The sequence below is a fragment of the Trichechus manatus genome, unplaced genomic scaffold (assembly GCF_000243295.1).
Source record: "Trichechus manatus latirostris isolate Lorelei unplaced genomic scaffold, TriManLat1.0 scaffold00236, whole genome shotgun sequence".
In the NCBI taxonomy this organism is placed as follows: Eukaryota; Metazoa; Chordata; class Mammalia; order Sirenia; family Trichechidae; genus Trichechus; species Trichechus manatus.
This window is the reverse complement of record NW_004444172.1, coordinates 1427024-1449445: the sequence shown is the minus strand read 5'-3', so window position 1 is coordinate 1449445 and position 22422 is coordinate 1427024. Positions and strand designations below refer to the sequence as shown.

The 22422-nt window shown below is 36.3% G+C and overlaps 2 protein-coding genes across 2 annotated transcripts; one reads left to right on the top strand and one right to left on the bottom strand.

The window, feature by feature from the left end:
• Positions 1-2364: 2364 nt before the first annotated feature.
• On the top strand, positions 2365-3321 carry LOC101355054 (olfactory receptor 5R1-like). Its single transcript, XM_012559352.1, is given in 1 exon segment — positions 2365-3321. A coding segment is annotated over 1 exon segment (957 nt).
• Positions 3322-17365: 14044 nt separating this feature from the next.
• On the bottom strand, positions 17366-18078 carry LOC105756019 (olfactory receptor 5AL1-like). The gene has a single exon (XM_023743100.1). The coding sequence runs from the start codon at positions 18076-18078 to the stop codon at positions 17554-17556; it is 525 nt and encodes a 174-aa protein (XP_023598868.1). The 3' UTR covers positions 17366-17553.
• Positions 18079-22422: the final 4344 nt, after the last annotated feature.

Genomic DNA, 22422 nt, shown 5'->3' with positions numbered 1-22422 from the left:
CCAAATCAACATGCTCTTATTTGCTTTTTTATTTTTACACCCAGAATGGTGAGCACTATTACCAATAGCTATGTTAAGACATTCAAGAAAAGAAGTCGGTTCAACAGCTCCTTTCCAACACGCCTCTCACACACTGGGTGTTGGCTCCATCAAGAAGAAGAAAATAAATATGAGAGGGAGGAAGAAATACTTTCTTGTTAGATTTTATGTACATCTGTATTTTTATGCACATATGTATGTGTGTGTATGTTTGTGTTTTTTGTTTGTTTGTTTGAGAATCCATTAGTTACCAGTTACAGTGTTAAGCTTGGCTTAATAGACGATGAAAAGAACGTTAAAAAGATAGATTCTCTGACCACAAACACCAAACTTAAAAAAAAAAAAAATTTCCTCTTAGCGCTCACTGTATGTTGGGAGGAAGCAGGGATTAGTCTTTCTATTTTATAATTTTGTAATTTGGTATGATGAGAATATCTTATCTTTTTACTCCCCAAAGGAAAGTTAGCTTCCTAAGCTTCAGAGGTGGAGAAAAAAAAACCAAACCTGTTGCCATCAAGTAGATTCCAACACCCTATAGGACAGACTAGAACTGCCCCATAGAGTTTCCAAGGAGAGCCTGGTGGTTTCGAACTGCCCACCTTTTGGTTAGCAGCTGTAGCTGTTAACCACTATGAGGTCGGGGGAGGACTATAACTCCCAATAACCTCGCCACGCAGGTTGTGAAAACCATATGGTACATAAGAATGAGATAAATTAATTCTAACGGGTGAGATAGGCATGGGAGGGCACTGAGAGACAAGATCTCAGGATACTCCGTGAACAAGGAGGCAACTAGATGAAGACATACCTTTTAACTTTCTATCAGCTATTTAGGCAAGGAAAACAGTCAAAATTGTATACATTTTGTTTGCTCACTAAGTCAATCACTCTTCTACCATCACTTAGAATGGTTATAGTGTTGCATTAAACTCTAAGTGAGATGAATTATAGAATATAAATTCATTCATCCCTGTGAATATCCCAGAGCAAACGTTAGTTATACTTTGTGTCTAAGCCAACACAGGCACACCATGACATATTGACAGACTAGTGAGGCAGAGGTGATATTTGCACTAGAGTCTGATGAGCTTCACAGAGGGAATAAAGATTGATAGTTTGTCTCTCTCCTACTGTTCTTAATCTCCTCCAAACTGTCATTGTCTTATCTCACACACGCCAAAAGGTCGGCCCAGAGTCCAAAGAAATGACTTTTAGAAGACACAGAAACACTGCTCTTATGTCCTGGCTCTCTTTTCCCTGCATTCTCCCTCACGAGACCCAGATTGCAGATAGAACAACTTGGACTCGTAAGTAAAGACCAAAAGGCTATACTTATATATTCACAGTGGTAGGCATAAAGGTTATTGCTTTGACAGTAACTTTCCAACGTGGTAAGACAGGAGTGTTACTTTCTAAAAATTAAGTATTCTTTCTTCTGTCAAAAAGATTTTAAAGCAGGAATTTAGGCTATTGTTTTCACTGAAAATTAACCAGAGATTGTTGAAAACATTTCTAATTATAAATTTGATAGTAATTCAAACGGAACACTATAGTTTACTTTAATCTAGAAAAGCATACTTTTAATAAATAAACATATTTTATAGATAGATAATATTTAGCCCTGCTGACAATTTTATACTTTTAATTTTAGAAAGCAATATTTGCAAATAAATTGGTCACATATAAATTCAAAATGCACTCGAATACACAAGTAGAAATATTTAACTACTCCTTTTGTTTTCCCCATTGAGTATCTTGCTTAAGTTTTCATTTAGCATAATGCAATAGAAAAAATAGAAAATAATTACTCGAAAGCTGTAACAAATTAGTATATTAAGGTTCTGCTCTACCGAGGGGAAAATAAGGGGCAGAGAAAAGGAATTTTTCCTGTTTCAATATAATTTAAAGCTCTCTGAATTTTTAAAAGTAAATATCTTTGTTGTTGTTATTGAGTGCTGTTGAGTCTGTTCTGACTCACAGCGACACTATGGACAACTGAATGAAACACTGCCGGGTACTTTACAAACATAAAGCTTTTTTTTTTTTTTAAACTTTTACTATGTAGCGTTCGATTTCTTTCTTTTCTTTTCTTTTTTTTTCCTATTGGAGCTTTAATTTTGGCCACTTACATATATAAACAGGGTGGACAGTTTGAAGTGGGCTGTGTTTATATGTTGTTATCCTATATCACTGAACAATATCCTCTCAAAAGCCAAACACACGATTTGCAATCAGATCACAATTTCAGGTTCCAATAAATTCATCTCTCGCCCCCATCTTCTTCTCCCCCGCTGCCCCCTCACAGCAGATGAGAGATTGGAATAAATGGCTGACGGGAATAGCACCAGGGTGACCGAATCCATTCTTTTGGGTTTTTCAGTCCATAGGGAGATTGAAATCGTTCTCCTTCTGCTCATCTTAGTGGTATACACTCTGACTTTGGTAGGGAACTTTGGAATGATTTCATTAATCTGGTTGCATTCCCGACTTCACACACCTATGTACTTTTTTCTCAGTAATCTGGCCTTTGTGGACCTTTGCTACTCCTCATCAATAGCCCCCAAGTTCCTGGAGACCCTCCTGACCAAACACAGGTCTATATCTTTCTATGCATGTGCAGCACAACCGGGATTTTTCCTGAACTTCTTGATATCAGAGATGTTCCTCCTTGCTGTAATGGCTTATGACTGCTTTGTGGCCGTCTGTAATCCTCTTGTCTACGTGTAGGTCTTGTCCCAACAAGTGTGTATGCGGCTGGTATTGGGTCCCTACTTATACAGTTTTTCTCTTGCTTTGCTCCACACAGTAGTTATTTTCCAATTGATTTATTGTGGCCCCAATATCATCAATCACTTCTATTGTGATGATGTCCCTTTAATGGCCCTTGCCTGCTTAGACACCAGCCTCAAAGAGATTCTGATTTTCATCTTCTCTGGATTCAATGTGATCAGCTCTTTGACTACTGTCCTTGTTTCTCACTTGTACATTGTGGCTGCCATCTTGAGAATCCAATCCACAGAAGGAAGGTGCAAAGCTTTCTCGACTTGCGCCTCTCATCTCACTGCAGTGACTGTATTCTACGGGACTCTGATCTTCACGTATCTGCAGCCAAAATCAAATCATTCCCTTGACACAGACAAAATGGCTTCTGTTTTGTACACAATAGTCACTCACATGCTGAACCCCATGATCTACATCTTGAGGAACCAAGAGGTAAAGAAAGCCTTGAGGAAAGCCATTGCAAAATGTTGTGTCCTGTCTCTAATAAATTTAAAAAAATAATTCCTGACTTGGAACATTACCACATGCAAATGCAGGTTTTTAAACCCTTTGCTGAAGTAAATTCATTTTTTTATCACATTTTATGAGTGAAATTCCTTTGTACTAATTTCTATTTTCCATCCAATCTGTAATAAAATGTAATGTTCAAAAGAGTAGAATTAAGGCTTTTAACAAATTAATACAAGTTCTGTATGTGACCTGGATATATATGACCTGTATTCTTATGTTATTGATATAAGATCTAGAGGCCCTTTCATAAGTTTTTTTTCTATTTCTTATTTGGTGGAGGATCTGAGGGAGCAATGAAGTTGATGAAGTGAATTTCTTGTTCACATCTATGACATTTCACACAATAGTCTCTTCCTTAGCTGCACCTGACTGCTAACCATCATTCTTTGCTTTGCCTTTGATCACTGCTGGGTTTGCTACTAGTCACTCCTTGAAATTACATGATTACCATGTCCTTTGGAAAGATGTTATTTCTGCTATACAGGTCTCATATCAGGATTACATTTTGGAAGTCCAAACACCCTTTTGTTATCCTAACACAATCAAGAATATAGACCTATTTCTACATTCCTCAAGCAAAGCTACGGATTCCAAAGTTTCTTGGAAGGTTTGAGAATACGAGGAAATTACAATAGAATTGGAGGAATGAAGGGTTAGTTTAAAACCAAGTGATAAATATGGTGGCTTTCTGATCCCATGAATATAGCTCAATGTTGGGGTTACTATGGATTCCCTGGATGGTACAAATGTTTAACACATACATCTGTTAACTCAAAGGTAGGAGGTTTGAGTTCACCCAGAGGCATCTCTGAGGAAAGACCAGGCAATACATGTCTAAAAAAAAAATCAAGCATTAAAAATGCTATGGAGCTCAGTTCTACTCCAGCACACATTGAGTCGCCATGAGTCAGAATCAACTCGACACTAACTGGTTTTGGGGGTTATTATAAAACAACATAATACAAAACCAATTTAATCTTTCAAATATAACGGAATAGGTTTGTTTCTTCATTCATCCATTTAAACGTTCAATGTTTAACATTTGCTTAGTACAGTGTGACATCACTGCGGAATAAAAGCGAACATGTCCCCTGCCCAATAATGCTACAGGATCTAGTAGAGGAGGCAGATATCACTCAACTAATCATAAAAATATTTTTTAATTTCAAAATGAGTTATTAGTGACGTTCAGACAGAATTAAGATGTCAAAGAAGAGGGATTAAGGCCTTTAATGTGCAGCCAAGTCCAACAATGCAGTGGCATGAGCCACTAGTCCCAAAGTAACTGTAGAATCCTGCAGGGAGTGAGAATTGCATCAGGCTCTAAGGAGAACAGAGGTGCGTGCGAGACAAGACAATGCCAGTTTGGAAGAGATTAAAAACAGTAAGAGACAAACTATCAATCGTTGTTCCCTCTGTGAGGTTTATCAGACTCTAGTACAAATATCACCTCTGTCTCACTGGTCTGTCAATATGTCATGGTGTGCCTGTGTTGGCTTAGACACAAAGTATAACTAATGTTTGCTCTGGTCTACTCACTGGGATGAATGAATTTATATTCTATAATTCATCACTCTTAGAGTCTAACGCAACACTATAACCATTCTAAGTGATGGCATAAGAGTGATTGACTTACTGAGCAAACAAAATGTATACAATTTTGACTGTTTTCCTTGCCTAAATGGCTTCCTGTTCTCTGAGAATCCCCCTCTTCCCTAAAGGTAGAATGTAACATCCATCATTGTACTAGTGGCCCTAACCCTATCAGCACAGATTGGAGAGGTCACATGACTGAGTTTGAGCCAATCAGGTGACTTTCCAGGGAATTTGGAATCAGAATCTGATAATTCTAGCAAGTCTTAGCTGATCACTTAATCTTGTTATTATTGTTGTTAGGTGCCATCAAGTCGGTTCTGACTCATAGTGAACCTATGTCCAACAGAACGAAACACTGTCCGGACCTGCACCATCCTCACAAACATTGTTATGTTTGAGCCCACTGTGGCAACCACTGTGTCAATCCATCTTGTCGAGGGGCTTCCTCTTTTTTGTTGACCCTCTACTTTACCAAGCATGATGTCCTTCTCCAGATACTGGTCCCTCCTGATAACATGTCCAAAGTATACGAGTTGAAATCTTGCCATCCTTGCTTCCCAGGAGCACTCTGGCTGTATTTCTTTCAAGACAGATTTGTTCATTCTTCTGGCAGTCTGTCTCAGTCATCTAGTGTTGCTACATGGCTTTAACAAAAAGAAATTTATTCTCTCACAGTCTAGGACTAAAAGTCCATATTCAGGGTGTCAGCTCTAGGGGAAGGCTTTCTCTGTGTGTTCTCTCTGGGGGGAGGTCCTTATTATCAATCTCCCCCAGTAGCGGGTCTTTTCAGTGCAAGGATCCTGAGTCCAAAGGATGCTCTATTCTCTTGACTCTTGTTTTTTGGTGGTATGAGATCTCTCAGAAATCAAAATCTGTTTGCATTTCAAGCTATGGCAGCTTAACAGAAGAGGAAGAATCTGGCTTTTGGAGCCTAGTGATCTTGAGTTCAAACGTCAGTTCTATTATTTGCTGGCTAAACAACATTAGACAATGTCTTGGACTTTATCACAAAAGCTCTTCAAGACCAGCTCTGAGTGGTAGACACAGATGCAAAGTTGCTGTAACATTATTATGTTCTAGATAAATGGTGCTCATAAAGCCCCAAAACCCAAAGCTGATTCTACCCTCAAGTCACAGTTCATTGAACAATATGGAAAGAACATCAGACATTGTAGTTAGATTTACATGGATTTCAGTCTTGAATCTGCCTCTTACAGCAGAGTTATCTTAAAAAGTTTTGGTCTAAGACAAGAAACTGCAACTACATAGTTGTGATAAAAATTGAAAGCTCTAAATGATAATTATCAAAGAGCCCCCAAAACTAAACCTGTTGCCTTCGACTCCATTCCAACTCATAGCGACCCCATAGGACAGAGCAGAATTGTCCCATAGGGTTTCCAAGGAGTGGCTGGTGGATTCCAACTGCCAACCTTTTGGTTAGCAGCTGAGTTCTTAACCACTGAGCCACCAGGGCTCCTATCAAAGAGCAGAGATATAGAAATATAATTTCCCTTCCCCTAAGGCTAGTAAAAGAAATATCTAGAGAAAAACCAATATAATAAAATAACTCAAATGTCAAAAGCTGTCTTTGATGAATCTATAAATTTGCCCATATCTTGCAGTGATGGAGTGGGTTACAGACAGATGGCATTAAACTTGGCCACAAGCTTTAGAAACTCTCAACCAAACCATAAAGGACAGACACAACAATTAGGGTAAAGACATAAAATTCTGTGAAACAGGGCATTGCCTCAATATAAGTATAACCAGATATACAGTATTGCCTCAATATAATTATAACCAGATTATGCTTGCATAGAAGTCGAGATCATAGCAGTAAGTTAAAGTCGTAAAACTGGCAAGGAAAACGGGCTTTCAGTATAATTTGTTCAAAATATCTTGTGTTGTAGTCACTAGAGTGGATGAAGAGAGTACTATGAATGTGTATACACTTAGTTCAGTAGGAGAAATGGACACATGAATAATAATAATGATGGCAGGAATGTACTGTGTGTTTGCTATCTGTCAAGCACTATTTTATATACCTTTAATCCTCATAATAACCTTGTAAGGAAGGCAATCAAAGGCCATCACTGCCAAGATATATACCTCCCCATGGAGAAGGGCAATGAAAAAGTAACACTGCAGCAAACCCCCCACATAAGAAATGGTTTTTATCTCTGAGAGTAAGTTTTCCAACATTTTGGGAGTGACGTTGGAAGAAAACCACACCTCCACAAAAGACAAATGACTTAGGAAAAAGTACATAGGACTCTGAAGCTGGGGACTGATGCTGATCAAGATGATCATACCAACGTTCCCTATCGCAGTGATCATGTAAACTACTAGGAACACCACAAAAAAGAGAACCTGTAGCTCTTGGCGACTGGTCAACTCCAGAAGAATAAATTCTTTCACATCCGTGAAATTTGGCATTGCCTTTATAGGGAACCAATCTGTATGGCCTATGGAGAAAGACAAAACATGAATAGATTTGGTTTATTCCTGAAACATTTGTTTATCCTTATTCTAATTCAAATAATTCAAATAATTTAGAAAGCAATGTAGTTTTTGCACAATGTCCAAGATGGTATTATATAGGCATCATTGTTCCCTTCAATAGGTCTTATACACAATTACCATAATCATTTTCCAGCTTCTTATCTGTAAAAGAGGTGTATTATACTCTTTACTAATATTAGAATTAGGCATTTGTATATTTACTAAATTATTACAATAGGTCTACCTTAAAATCAGAGGGCACAGATATGACAAAAGTCAGACTGAGAGTTTCAAGAGAAGGACTAAATCCATTCCAACATATTAATTTGTAGAAAAGAAACTTGAGGTCCATAAATGTTAAAGAATACACTCAAGGTCAGACAGCCAGTTAGTGCCAAACTGGGAAGGAGACAAGGGACGTACTTTGATACTTCATTGAATACTGTCTTCACATATCGTAGTTGCCTCTCAATGTCAATAAAAATACAAATATGCATGTGACATTAACTTACCCATTTTTACACATCTCGGAGGGTTCCATGTATAATTTTATGGGAAAATGGACTCATTCATTGGTGTTACAGTCTTGTTGTCAAATAAATCTAGTTGACATATTTGTCCAACATTATGCCAGCATATGATTTCATATGTTTTTAAAATATAATATTCCTAGGAAAATTTTACTTTTTAAGCTAAACACTAGGCTAGCTTCATTGCTACTGCCTGCAAGGCTGAGGTAAGAAGGAATTGATAGCACAGACTATATCTGTTTCCTGGTTATCATAGAAAAGTAAACTAAAAGTGGATCAATCATTTAGCACCCACTATCAAAACTGTGTCCATGGATAAATATCAAGAGGTAAAATTTAGGTGATGTGTTACGTTAACTACAGTGGCTCATTTTCGGATTTTACTAGTTTTCAGAACCAATTAATTCCACTTATCATTCATATTCCAGTTTAATTCCAGTACAAAGTAAATGTTTCCCAAATAATATTTTCTATTTGTAATATGCTTCCCCAGTTGACTTCTTGCAAGAAGGAAAAATGTGCCATAAATGCTTAAGGAGGTATCTGTAGGATTAGCACCATTTTAGGAATTTCAGCTCTCCATAACAATAGCGTTTGGGGAGGTCACTGACTTATAAACGGCCCTTGTTTCTAACTGGTTCCATTATCTCATTCTAACATCAAGGCCAACCGTACGACAGATGCATTTGGTAGATTATATCCAGAACTATTCCAAGGTCTAGAAAGATGAGGATGAATAAGATATATAAGAGTTCTGCTCTCATCATACTTCGTTACTGTTGAAAAGAAATAAACAATGAGCAAATGAGGTATTTTAGGTAGAGGAAACTGCTGTGACATAAGTACACCATGCTAATGAAGAGGGAATAAGGTGTGGGAGGGGGCAAGTTACAAACGGTGTGGTTGAAGAAGATCTGTATGAGGAGGTGAATTTTAAACTGATATCCAGATAGTGAGAAGTAGCCAGCTATGTAGAAATATGGAGTAAGAGTGGAGTGCAAGTACAAAAGCTCTGAAGAGGAAATGTTAGCTTGACGTGGTCAAAAAAGACATTACTAAAGAGATTCCATTATATATTAGAAAGTGTACTGACCTGATAATCATATCCTGAACCGTTCACTTAGTAGCAGGAAACACTTGAAAAATTAATCTTTATGAACTATTTTCTTATCCCTAAAATGCTTAATATAAGAATTAAGTATACTATATTTAAAATGAATTGGGTGTGTAACTTAAAATAAGCTCTGGAGTTTTAGTTCTGATCTAAGCTTGCCCTTACAATAGATTTCCATGATTGTAGCTCATCCGTCTTGGTTCCTTTTATGTGTTGGTCATTTGAGAGCTGCAGACTCTTGCTGTGAAAGAGAGCTAAGCTCTGGCACTTTCCTATGTAAAAAACCCTGACCTTGATAGCATGAACCTATAATTCTCTAGTTAACAGAGCTTGACTTGGGTTAATGGTACTACCATGCACTCGACCACAACCAAAATGTTAGCAGTTCAAATCCATCCAGAGACACCTCAGACGAAAGGCCTGGTAATCTACTTGCAGAAGATCACAGCCACTGAAAACCCTATGGAGTGCAGTTCTATTCTGAAACACATAGGGTCAGTATGTGTCAGAATCAACTTGATGGCAGCTGTTTCATTTGGTTGGTTTTGGTCTATTGTTTTAAGCATAAGAATATTACATTAAAAAGCATCAAGATATCTTAGAAACATAAATAATACCATTCTCATGAAAGAGGACCAGTTTTCTAGACCATTGTTCATTTTGTTTCAGTCTCTTTGTGATGTGTACATTTTTCTTCCTCCATACATTATCACTGGAGCCCTGGTGGTGCAGTGGTTAAGAGCTCAGCTGTTAACTAAAAGGTCAGCAGTTCAAATCCACCAGCTGCTCCTTGGAAACCCTATCGGGCAGTTCTACTCTGTTCTATAGGATCACTACAAGTCAGAATCTACTCCATGGCAATGGGCATAGATTATCTTTAGCCCTGTGGTAATAGAGTTTGTCTTATTCACCTTAAAGCCCCTTAAGTTGCCTAACTTAGTCTTTACATACAACAGATACTCAGGAATATTCACAAATATGATTTTTTAAAGCTTCCTGATCTTTAAATCAACTTTATATACTACATTATAAACTCCAGTATTTGTAAAACTGTCTAGGAAAGAATTTTCTAGTCGAAGCAGCAGATGCTTTATAATATTAATAAGAATAGGTGATTTTATTGAATGCTTACTAAGCCCTTGCATACAAAAATCCTATAAAACAGGTTCTATTAGCAGCTCCATTTTACAAATGAGAAAACTGAAGCTGTGAAAGATTAAGAAAATCTCCTTGGGTCAGATAGCTACTACCTGGTTGGCTTGAGATGCAACACAATTGATTTGGCTTCAGCATTGTAGCACTAACTATCTCATATTTCTGCCACTTTGATAACCTATGATGTTATTCTATTTCTTTTTATTTAAAATTTAGTTTAATTACCCTTCAAGACAGAAGAAAGTTATCCTTTAGATGATCATCCTTGATGGACTAGAAGAATTTTGCATAAACCCCTAAAGCAGGCTGGACTACAGATATGGGTCATTGCTTATTCTTATCCATTCAGTGTGGGATGGTCTCATTGATCTAACACCAGACAACCAAGAGACTTCTGGGAGAAAACTCATTTATTATATTTAGGTGTGAATTATTGATCAAAACTATTGAGAACATAGAATGTGTTCTTAAAAAAAAAATTTTATGTTTATTAACACTTGAGAAATTTCCCATGGAGAAAAACAGCAAAAATATAATCACTGGTGTAATTATTCCATTGACTCAAGATCTCCAATTCCATTCATAGATATTTTAAAATAACAATGTGAAAATCAATGGTCTTTAGCTGTAAAGAGGAGTGAAAGGAGAATAAATGAGCAATAAAGGTTTTTGTAAATCCCCTACAACAAGCTCATTTTTATGAAGTTTTGACTGTACTATGAATAAAAATGGAGCCCTGGTGGCACAGTGGTTAAGGATTTGGCTGCTAACCAAAAGGTCAGCAGTTCAAATCCACCAGCCACTCCTTGGAAACCCTATGGGACAGTTCTATTCTGTCCTATAGGGTCTCTATGAGTTGGAATCAACTTGACTGCAAAGGCTTTTGTTTGGTATGAGTAAAAATAAGAAAATTTCCCAGTAATATAACCCCACACAGTCAAACATTGTAGTAAAAATAAATCTAAGAATAAGATATTAATCATCTCATCAAATACGAAGGAAAATTATAAGATTTGACTGTGTCAATGTGCATTGCAAAGCATAGAGAACTTGCAGACCTACCTTTGGCAGAGGCGAACAGCAAATGAGTAATTTCTCACCCTTTATATAAGAGTCTTGAACATTGGGAGCATCTCCCTAAGGAACTACCCAGGTAATTAGGAAAGGAATAATGATTAAAATTTTGGAAACATCTCAGGGGTAGGAGAAGGGAAATAATTTTAATTGGAAGAATACTGCTCATTGTAAAACTAAGATCAAAATCCTGTCATGGTACCATGTGTCTTCCACTTTTGCATAGGTTCTGCCCACTTTCATTAACAAGATTATAAAGCTATTTATTCAGACTCTCTTAGTTTTCAGCCATTGTGCCAAGGTCTTTACATAGATTTCTATCTACATTTTCATACCTAGACATGAGTTGGAATTGACTCCAGACTCCACAGTGACTAACAAGTCTGTGAAATAAGCATTTTTCTTATGCTACTAGTAACTTGATCTCTATATATTACAAAACTAGTCATCTTAGTAAAACTCAAAAACCCCTCCAGAACACAGTTCCAAGTAATCTTGATTCTGTAGGAAAAGATCAATTCAGAATTGATTAGCAATACGAGACTATGGCCCTGGCTCTCCAGGATGTTACGTTAAATTCAGGAGGAGAATCCTGTTACGTTTGGATATTACTTCTGCTGTCAGTGTGAAGGGATTTGGTTCAGGCAGAAATTCCAATCCAGTAGAGAACTGTAAAAGAAGAAAGAATGTTTCAATTAAAATTTTACAATCAATAAAATTGCAAAATCTCTGTTGTATTTTCTTGAAAAATAAGAAAAAATCACTGCAGCATCAAAAATGTAAGTGGTTTTCACAACGTATTAAAATGATTCCTTGTGTTGTAAGTTTATTTCAAAATATTATGGATTGAGTACAGCAATTCATAAGTAAATTAAGAATTACCAGAATTAAGTGTGGAAAATGTAATATGACAATTCAAAACCAAAATATTAATACTATTTATCTTTAGGTATTGAATTTGGTACGTGTATATATATATATATATATATACATATATATATACATTTCCTCTTAAAAAAATTTTTGTGTGTGTTTTAGGTGAAAGTTTGCAGGGAAAATTAGTTTCTCATTCACAAATTTCATACACAAATTGTATTGTGACATTAGTTGCAATCCTTGCAGTGTGTCAGCACTCTTCCTCTTTCCGTTTCCACCCTGAGTTCTCAGTGTCCATTCATCCAGTTTTCCTGTCCCTTCCTGTCTTCTCTTCTTTGCTTTGGGGCAGGTGTTGCCCATTCGGTCTTGTATACTTGATTGAGTTTGTATAACTTTTAAACATTCCTTTTTTTTTTTTTTTTTTGCTTACTTCCATTTCTTTCTCTTTTATTTTTCCTTCAATAGACTTATCATACTAATATTAAGGAAAAAATAAGATTGTTAATTTTCTGTCTCTGTATCTTTTACAAAGTATACATTAGTAAACCATTTTTCAGATTGTAAACAGCTTAAATGACTAAGACACATTATTTTACCCTCTATCTTTAACCATCTAAATGATGTCAAGTGTACAGCATTAGCAAAGAATTTTAAAAAATTAAATTCCACAGAATATTTCCACAAACCTAAACTGGGTTCTGAATTTTGAAAGCTGGCAGAATTGAAATCCCTTCCATCCAGTGCAGAAGATAAGTTAACTTGACTTGCCTTTATTACCGCATTGTCTCAGGTTACTTCAACATCTACCATTTAGACGTGTAAGCCAGGTAAAATATAATAAAACAAAATATAACCCTCACCCCTTAACCTTTGACTGCCATCTACTCAGAACTTTTATCTTAGTTACTCTTTTCTCTTTTGTCTCCCCATTACCACTTCTCAATTAAATATCTTGGAGCATCTATCTCCACTGTCTCAATTACACTTATAACTCAACCCAGTGTAATTTATCTTCCTTTTCCATCATTCCACTGAAATTTCCTCACCAAGTTCACTATCAACCTCCCTATTCCTAAACCCAATGAAGGTTTTTTGTTTTTTTATCTGTTTGTCTTTCCCGCTTTGGCAGCTGTGTAGCATTAGACTCTGTTCAATATACCTTTGGTTTCCAGAGCAAAGCAGTCTCTGAGTTTATTTACTATTTGCTTTTTCTTTGATTCTCTAACTTAGAAGTTCTGTTTCTATAGTCTATGCTTCAGATGATCTGTTTTTCAGGTTCTCTCCAAAGCTATTCTGCCCATACCTTTTTATACTTTCTTAATTTCATCCAATCCAATGTCCTCAATAAGCTTTTATATGCTAATTATGTCTGTCTGTCTCTCTGTCTATTAAACCAAACCAAACCTGTTTCCCTCAAATCGCTTCTGACCCATGACAATCCCATATGTTACAGAGTAAAACTGCTCCATAAGGTTTTTTTGGTTCTAATCTTTATAGACGCTTATCACCAGACCTTTCTTCCATGGTACTATTGGGTGGACTTGAACCTCCAAAGCTTAAGTTAGTAACTGATTGCAAACTGCTTGGGCCACCAAACCAAACCTGTTGCCATTGAGTTGATTCTGACTCATAGTGACCCTATAGTACAGAGTAGAACTGCCCAATACGGTTACCAAGGAGTGGCTGGTGGATTTGAACTGCCGACTTTTTCGGTTAGTAGCTGATCTCTTAACCACTGTGCCACCAGGACTTAGTAGTAACTATCTACCATAGCTAAGGTTCTCATTGATACATTTATCTCCCCACATGGTCTGTTTTGAATTTGGTTTGACAAGCACCTTGGGACCACAATAAATCCTGAGGTTTTATAAGAGCATTAAAAGAAAAACTTATGTGTTTCTATTTTAAGCAAAAAAAAAAGAGGGAGAGAGATAAATTATAAATAAACCTCTTCCCCTGCCACCATCTTTTAGTGAAGATGGTCTACTTTATTATTACACTATATGGTAGCCTAATAATTATCCTCAATTAGGGTTCAAATCACAACTTCATAGCTGGAATTTAAATAAAATATTTTCTGATAAAAAAATTAAATATGTTTAAATACCATATGTGAGTAAAAAATCCAGTTGCCATTGAGTAGATTCTGAATCATAGTGACCCTGTGTGTGTCAGAGTAGATCTCCATAGGGTCTTCAATGGCTGATTTTTGAGTAGTAGATCATTTGGCCTTTCTTCTGAGGAACCTCTGGGTGGACTCAAATCTACAACTTTACGATTATCAGCTGAGCACATTAACCATTTGCATCACCCAGGGACTCCCATCATACCTATATTTGAGTAGAAAAGATAATGGCAGTAAAAACACTGAAATATTAGCAATGGTTGCCTCAAGTGGTCTAAATTAGGTAATATTTAATTTGTTTTAACCAAGATGATTCCTTATTTCCTAAAAGTAAGAAGAAAAAAAAAACTTGTAGGAAGATTATTGTGAAAGTAAAAGAAAGACACCCTTCCCGGGGCAAGAATGGCAAGTAAAAGCTAAGGTGCACTTTTTGCCCAACTGATGACATAATTCAGGGCTGACAAGACATCAGTGGTCATCATCCCTGAACACTGGCAGAGGCCAGGAGAATTGTAATTTTTATTCTTCAACTGCAACACCATCCACTGGAAATAAATGGCTGTTGTTAATATCACTTAGTCACTGAATTCATTCTCAAAGGAATTACAGAACTACCATAGCCCAAGGCACCATGTTTTGTGATATTTTTCATCATCTATCTGGTCATAGTTCTGGGGAACATTGGATTGATAATCTTAATCAAGATTGACACTCAACTCCACACACCTATGTAGTATTTCCTCAGCCACCTGGCCTTTGCAGACCTTTGTTACTCCTCTGCCATTACCCCAAAGATGATGATGAACTTCATTATGGAATGTGACACTATTCGTTTCCATGTTTGTGTAACACAGCTGGGCTGCTTCTTACCTTCATGATCACTGAGTGCCTCTGTCATGGATTCAATTGTGTCCCCCAAAATATATCTGTTAATTTCGTTGAGCCATGATTCTCAGTATTGTGTCATTGGCTACCAGCCATGATTGGCCACCATTTTGTCACCTGATATGATTTTCTATGTGTTGTGAGTCTTATCACTATGATGTTAATGAGATGGATTAGCAGCAGTTGTGTTGATGAGATCTACAAGATTAAATTGTGTCAAGCCAATCTCTTTTGAGATATAAAAGAGAGAAGCTAGCAGAGAAACATGGGGACCTCACCCAAAAGAAAGCAGCACCAGGAGCAGTGTGCATCCTTTGGACCTGGGGTCCCTGTGCAGGAGAAGCTCCTAGACCAAGAGAAGATTGATAGCAAAGTTTCCTCCAAAGCGGACAGAGAGAGAAAGACTTCTCCTGGAGCTGATGTCCTGACTTTGGACTTTTAGACTATTAAACGGTGAAAGAATAAACTTCTGTTTGTAGAAGCCATCCACTTGTGGTATTTCTGTTATAGCAGCACTAGATAACTAAGACAGCCTCTGTGGCCTATGATTGCTAAGTAGTCATTTGCAGTCACCTGCATTATTCAATATTGATATCAAACAGTTTGCATTTAATTAGTTCCAATTTTTAAAAATATCCCATCATTGTACAACTGTCTTTGGAAGTATAAAAAAGTAATTTATAATTGAGCTTCATGGTTTGACAAAGCTAGATTCAAACTTCTGTTCTTCCAGATATTACCTATGTGTACGTTAGTCATTTATGTAAGTTACTTTGACTATTCTCTTGGGAGAATGGAGAGTTATGTCTATCTCAGCTGGGTATTATGAAAATTCACTGAGACAGCCTATTTAAAGCACTGCACTAACCACCTCACACAACAAAAACACTAAACTGCTGTGAGCTCTAATTTTATTTTTAATCTTTGTAACTGAATAAATTAATAATTTATTACTCTATTCTTTACTAAACATAACAAGAGTGAACTGATTTTTTTTTTTAGAAAACAATGCATATTATCAGTATCATTGAGTAGAAGGAATGAGGGAATTGCTCACTCAATAAAAAATCGATTCAAAATATGTTCATCAACACACATAAAAATAAATTTAAAAGCATTGCATTGCTTTAAAAGAGCACAAGAAAATAAGTTTTTAGCTGTTATAGCTTCATTTTGTTGGTTTTAAAATGAAGTATATCATGTTGGCAACTATTTCCAAAAAGGCTACTCCAATTTCTAAGATTGAATCAAAGGAATCATTAATGCAGTTATAATATGAATAATTAAATGTAATACCCAATGTTTATGAATTGCTTGTTATGTGCTAGCAACTGTGCAGTGCTCTACATATTTATAACTTGATCTAATTCTCACAATCAGAGCCCTGGTGGTGCAGTGGTTAATAGCTCGGCTGCTAACCAAAAGGTCCGAAGTTCAAATCTACCTTCTTGGAAAATCTATGATGTAGTTCTACTCACAGTCAGCCTAAGAGAAAGGAACTATTACTACTTTTTGCAGATGAGGCAGTTGAGATACAGAAAAGTGAACTAACTCTCTCATCACATTATTTGGAAAAGCTAAAATTGTTAGCCAAACTGTTTGAATGAAGAATCCAAGTTCCTAACCACACACTTACATAGAATAGGCCTAATCACGCATTCATATATAACAGGCAGTGAATTATAATGGTATGAAGTGACCCTAATGATCTAAACTGATACAGAATCGGTATGAGTAAATGTTCAATGTCTTGGTAACTCTGTTAGTGCTATCCTTCCCAGCTGGGTGCAGAGAGAGTATCATGTTAGGAAAATTATCCAGAGTGTTCCAAACCAAAATTCCTGCTATTAAACTTTGGCATGTTTTCCAGATTATCTATGCAGGAGACTCAATATAAGATACCAGACCTTGATCTATTTTACTATAACCAAGATTTCTCAATATCACATGGATTTCAGATAAAATAAGTATTTGCCAATACTCTATTGATGAAGGCTATCATGGCCAAAACGGATTTCTCTCTCTCTTTCTCTATCTCTCTCCTTCTCTTTGCTTCCCTCCCTCCCTCTCTCTTTGTCTCTTCTTTCAACAACCCGAATAAAATTTACAGAATGCATTTCATTGGGAAAACATTCGGTATAAACAGTTGATAAGACTCATCCTGAGTCTACAGTGCTCTACCTCCGAAAAGTGAGCTTGAGCGCTTGAAGTAAGATATTTGATTTTGTCATTTACCAGCACTGTGACACTAGACAAGACATAACTCTGAGTTTCCTGATCCCTGTCATATGATTCTTCGTTTATCCGATAACCAAACACAACTTTTCTATTATTCTCTTCAGTGCATTTTTTTACCTCCTGATTTCTCAAGCTATAGATAATGGGTTTCGCATGGGAATCACCACCACATAAAACACTGAAGCAAATTTATCGGTGTTCAGAGAATGGCTTTTCTTGGGCTGTAAGCACATAAAAATAATGGTCCCATAAAATATTGTGATGGAGGTCAGGTGGGACACACAGGTGGAAAAGGCTTTCTGTCTTCCTTCAGCAGAGCGGATTCTAAGGATGGCAAAGAGAATGAAGCCATTAGAAATTAACACAATCAGTAGAGAGCAAAGGGTATTGAACCCAGCAATGATTAACAACGTCAATTCTTTGACTTGAGTGTCAGAGCAGGCCAAAGCAATCAAAGGAACATCATCACAGTAGAAATGGTTGACCATATTGGAGTCACAAAAAGACAAGCAGAATGTCACCACTGTCTGTACAAGACCCACAGTTAAACCATAAACATATGTGATAACAATCAGTTGAATACAGAGTTTCCGAGGCATGAGAATAACGTAGAGTAAAGGGTTGCAGATGGCAACATATCGATCATATGCCATGATGGAAAGCAAGTAGAATTCACAACCTACAAATGTGATAAAGCAACACACCTGAGTGGCACATGCATAAAATGTTATCCTTTTCACACAAAAAGTTCACTAAGGTGTTTGGGGTGACAGAAGAAGTAAAAGAAAAATCAGCAAAAGCCAGATGGTTGAGAAAAAAATACATAGGTTTGTGATGCTGAGGACTGATTTGGATTAGCACAATCAAACCAAGATTACCCATGATGCTAATTAAGTAGATCACTAGGAAGACACTAAAGAGAATGACTTGAAGCTCTGGGTTGTCTGTGAGTCCCAAGTGGATGAACTCAGTCACCTCTAAATGATTGCCTTTGGCCGTGGAAAGATTACAATAACCCCTCCAGAACACAGTTGCAAGTAATCTTGGGTCTGTTGGCAAAGATCAAGCAGATGTTAGAAGATGTTTCTGACCCACCAGGAGAATCTTCATGCTAGTTTTGCATTCAGTATGAAGGCATCTGTTCTAGGCAGAAATTCCAAAACATGAAATTATTTGGGGAATTGTAAAAATAGAAAGATAGTACTTTACTTAAAATTTTATATAATTGAAAAATCTATTTTTAATATGAAGAAAGAAAGACTGAGAGTTTTTTGAACACAGATGTCAGAATTTTTTTTAATGTATTGGAATACCTTAAATAAAACTATAATAAATTTTTAAAAAAATGTTTAATTAAAAGCAAATAAATTCAAAAGTCGATTCCAGAATAGTTAATATAGAAGGTCAGAGATAAAATTTTGAGTAGTGTTGATTTCTGGACCATAAATTCAGGGTTATTTTTATTTTTTTCTTTTACCTGTAATTCCCAGTTTTTTCTTCAATTGTGTAGTATTTGTTAATTAAAGAAGAAAAACGTGATAGAAATACAAATAGCCTCTTTTTATTTGAAAATTATACAAGGTTAAAGATGCATTAAGTGAAATAGAAAGCTCATTTATCATGTGTCTTGGAACATCCAAAGGCAAAGCAGGAAAAGAAAAATATCTTAATGAGTTTGTAGAAATGCAAGCTGATTTTTAGCTAATTAAAATTAAATCTTTTTAAATAAAATTTAAGTAAGCACGAAGTAATTTGCCTTTGTATTTTGTCTCAGATTATCTTTATATCAAGCTATAGATTGATAATGTGGCTATCATCTTTATTTGGAAATATACAAACTGAGGCAGAGAGTTTAGGTTTTCTTTATGGTTCTTGACCAGCATGAGACGAAAAAGAATAACTCACTAACTAGTCCCAGCCTTGAATCCCTAACTTCAACTCATAGTTTATTCAAATGATCTCCTTTCAGAGAGGAAAGAATTCTGCCATTGACCAGAAACAAAGCATCTTTGGAAAGGTGACTGATGTCCGTATCAAATGCTTAGAACAGTGCCTATCTCATAGGATGTGCTTAATAAAATTTAGCCCTTAACAGTATTATTTACATTGAGTCTTACTCTGCAGAAACGTGTGCAATCACATCATAGTTATGAATGTAGGAGTTTATTTGTTTTGCAGTATTTTGAAAAGTGTTGTCCCATTGCCTCACTGGCTTTAACTTGAATCCCTGCCGTTCCTGGCTCTTATTCTCTCTAGTACTTACATCACTGTGCTATCTTGAAATGTGTGCAGCTCTTGTTATGATATTACCAAACTCTCCAACATCTTCAATCACTTTATACTCCCTTGCTTAAAGTAAAACTTGGCTCCTCGTTGAAAATCTGCTTCTCTCCAGGCCACCACTCTGCAGGCTGCTCATTTGTAACTCTTCATATATTTTAAATTTGAGAGGTGAGATAAGGCATTGCTCATGCTCAGAGTATTGTTCTTTACTTATTATTACATCTTGCATTTGGGTAAACTCTCCTGATGCTTTGAAGCTTATACTCATCTTCATTACCATCACTTGTATATCTCCAGGTCACTCCTTCTTATTTATTGAAGATTTTGGCATGAAGATCATTCTGTCCCTTTTCCATAAAGGTGGCATCAGTGCCCACATAGACTGCACATTTAATATATTGCTTCTTGGATTCTTGAAATCTTGATGTCAAGTGACCCCAACACCAATACCCTTGAACTTCTCACTCATGGCTCCATTTTGGATCTTGTTTTATCTGGAAACTGATTAAATGCTAAGTATCCAAAATTAAAACATTATGTTACAATCACAACTTTTTGCCCTTCCCTTATATCTCGGTTATGACACTCCAACTTTTCATTTATTTATTCGTATCATTATTTCCCACCGATTATTTCTCTTTTAGTCACCTCCTTTGTTTATTTCTTCCCCCACATAGCTTAGATTCTATGATTTTCTCCTACAATTATTCTTTTCAACATCTTAAACTTTCTTGTCTTGTTTCTCTTCAGATACACCAAAATCTGGGTATACCTGAATTGTACTTCTCTTCACAATTGTAACTGAACTACCAAGAACAACAACCAGGCAGAAGTGAGCAATTACAAACTTATCATATCCATGAGTAGTCACTTTTGTCCAGAAGATTGGCTTTTTCCTGAATCCAATTTCTGTCTCATAGTCTGTATATAGCTATTATATAAGATCCTTTGAATTTCCTCATACTCTTCTATACCACACCCCCCTTACTCTCAGTAGATGCCAACAATACCAACATAAGAGAGGAATTTAAAGTCATAAAATAACATTTAAAAAATCAACTTCTTTTGGAGAGTTGCACAAACTTACTTGCTTCCACAGTTATCCTTTCTACATTTTTTCTTTTCTTTTTTTGGCGAGAGGAATGTTCTATTTCTAATGTTCTTGTTAGGTGCTCTCGAGATGGTTTTTACTCCTAACGACCCTATTTACAACAAAACAGCACACTGCCTCATCCTCAGTCATTGCTATGTTTGAGCCCATTGTTGCAGCGACTGTGTTAATCAATCTTACTAAGGGTCTTCCTCTTTTCCACTGACCCTCTACTTTACCAAGCATGATGTCCTTCTCCAGGGACTGGTCCTCCAAATAACATGTTGAAAGTACATAAGACAAAGTCTTGTCATTTCCTTTGCTAAGGAGCACTCTGGCTGTACTTCTTCCAAGACAGATACGTTCGTTCTTCTGGCAGTCCATGGTATATTCAATATGCTTCCCCAACACCATAATTCGAATGCATCAATTATTCTTCTATCTACCTTTTTTATGGCCCAACTTTCACATACATGTGAGACAATTGAAAATACCATGGCTTGGGGTCAGACACATCTCTGTTTCTAATACCTAAACTTATATTTTGATCACATACTCTTTTGCATTCCATATCCTCTCCCTCCGCTAATTTATTCAACTTTTCACATTGATCTATAAACAATGTATATGGTAAAACCTCACCAGTGATCTTTCATTTCTATTCCTCTCCCTTTATCTAAGTTACCGCTTTACCTCTGCCTCTTCTGTTCACTGCTTCATTATCACTCTAGAAAAGTTGCCAACGCTTACCTCTTCTCTCACATTCATATCTTGATCTATTCTATTATTGTCATGTCTTTTCTCAGCAAAGCATTGAAATTATTTTCAAGTACACCAACACTCTCCTTATTCCCAAATCCAACGAAGACTTCATGTTTGACTTCTCTGTAGCATTGGACACCACAGATATTTCTTTTATCCTGAAAAATATTGTTTTTTTTGGCTTCCAATTCACCAGACTCTCTGGGTTTTTCCATCTTTTTGTCCATTTTTACTCTCCCTTGATGGCTATGTTTCCTTTGTCTATACTTTTATATTATATAAATGACCTATTTATATTAAATTATATTTATATTAAATGACCTATTTCTTTAGAGTTCCACCCTTAGCCAACTCATTTCCTTTTTGAGCATGTTTGTTGAGGGCTCTTATTTAATGACATGAGGACAACTGTCATTCAGGTACCGATGATGCACAAATCTAAATATCAAGCCAGATTTTTCTCAAAGCTCCAGGTACATATATTCAACAACTTTCCAGATAACATTAATTAGATATTTCAGAGGTACCTCAATTTAAAATGTTCAAAAGAAAAATCAGAGATTCAAAAACCACCCCACCCTACTCATATGCCTTACAGCATATATTTTCTAACTCAGAGAATAGTGCCATCTCTCAGCTGATCAGTGTTTAATCTCTAAAATCTAAAAGATGCTCCAAAACCTCAACAGCAACAAGACAAATAACCCAGTTAAAAACTGGGCAAAGGATATGAACAGGCACTTCACCAAAGAAGATATTCAGGCAGCTAACAGACACATGAAGAAATGCTCATGATCATTAGCCATAAGAGAAATGCAGATCAAAACTACAATGAGATATTATCTCACCCCAACAAGGCTAG

What these genes read in the sequence shown, in the direction of transcription:
- LOC105756019 (XM_023743100.1), bottom strand. Translation starts at nt 18,078, where the DNA reads ATGGCATATGATCGATATGTTGCCATCTGCAACCCTTTACTCTACGTT.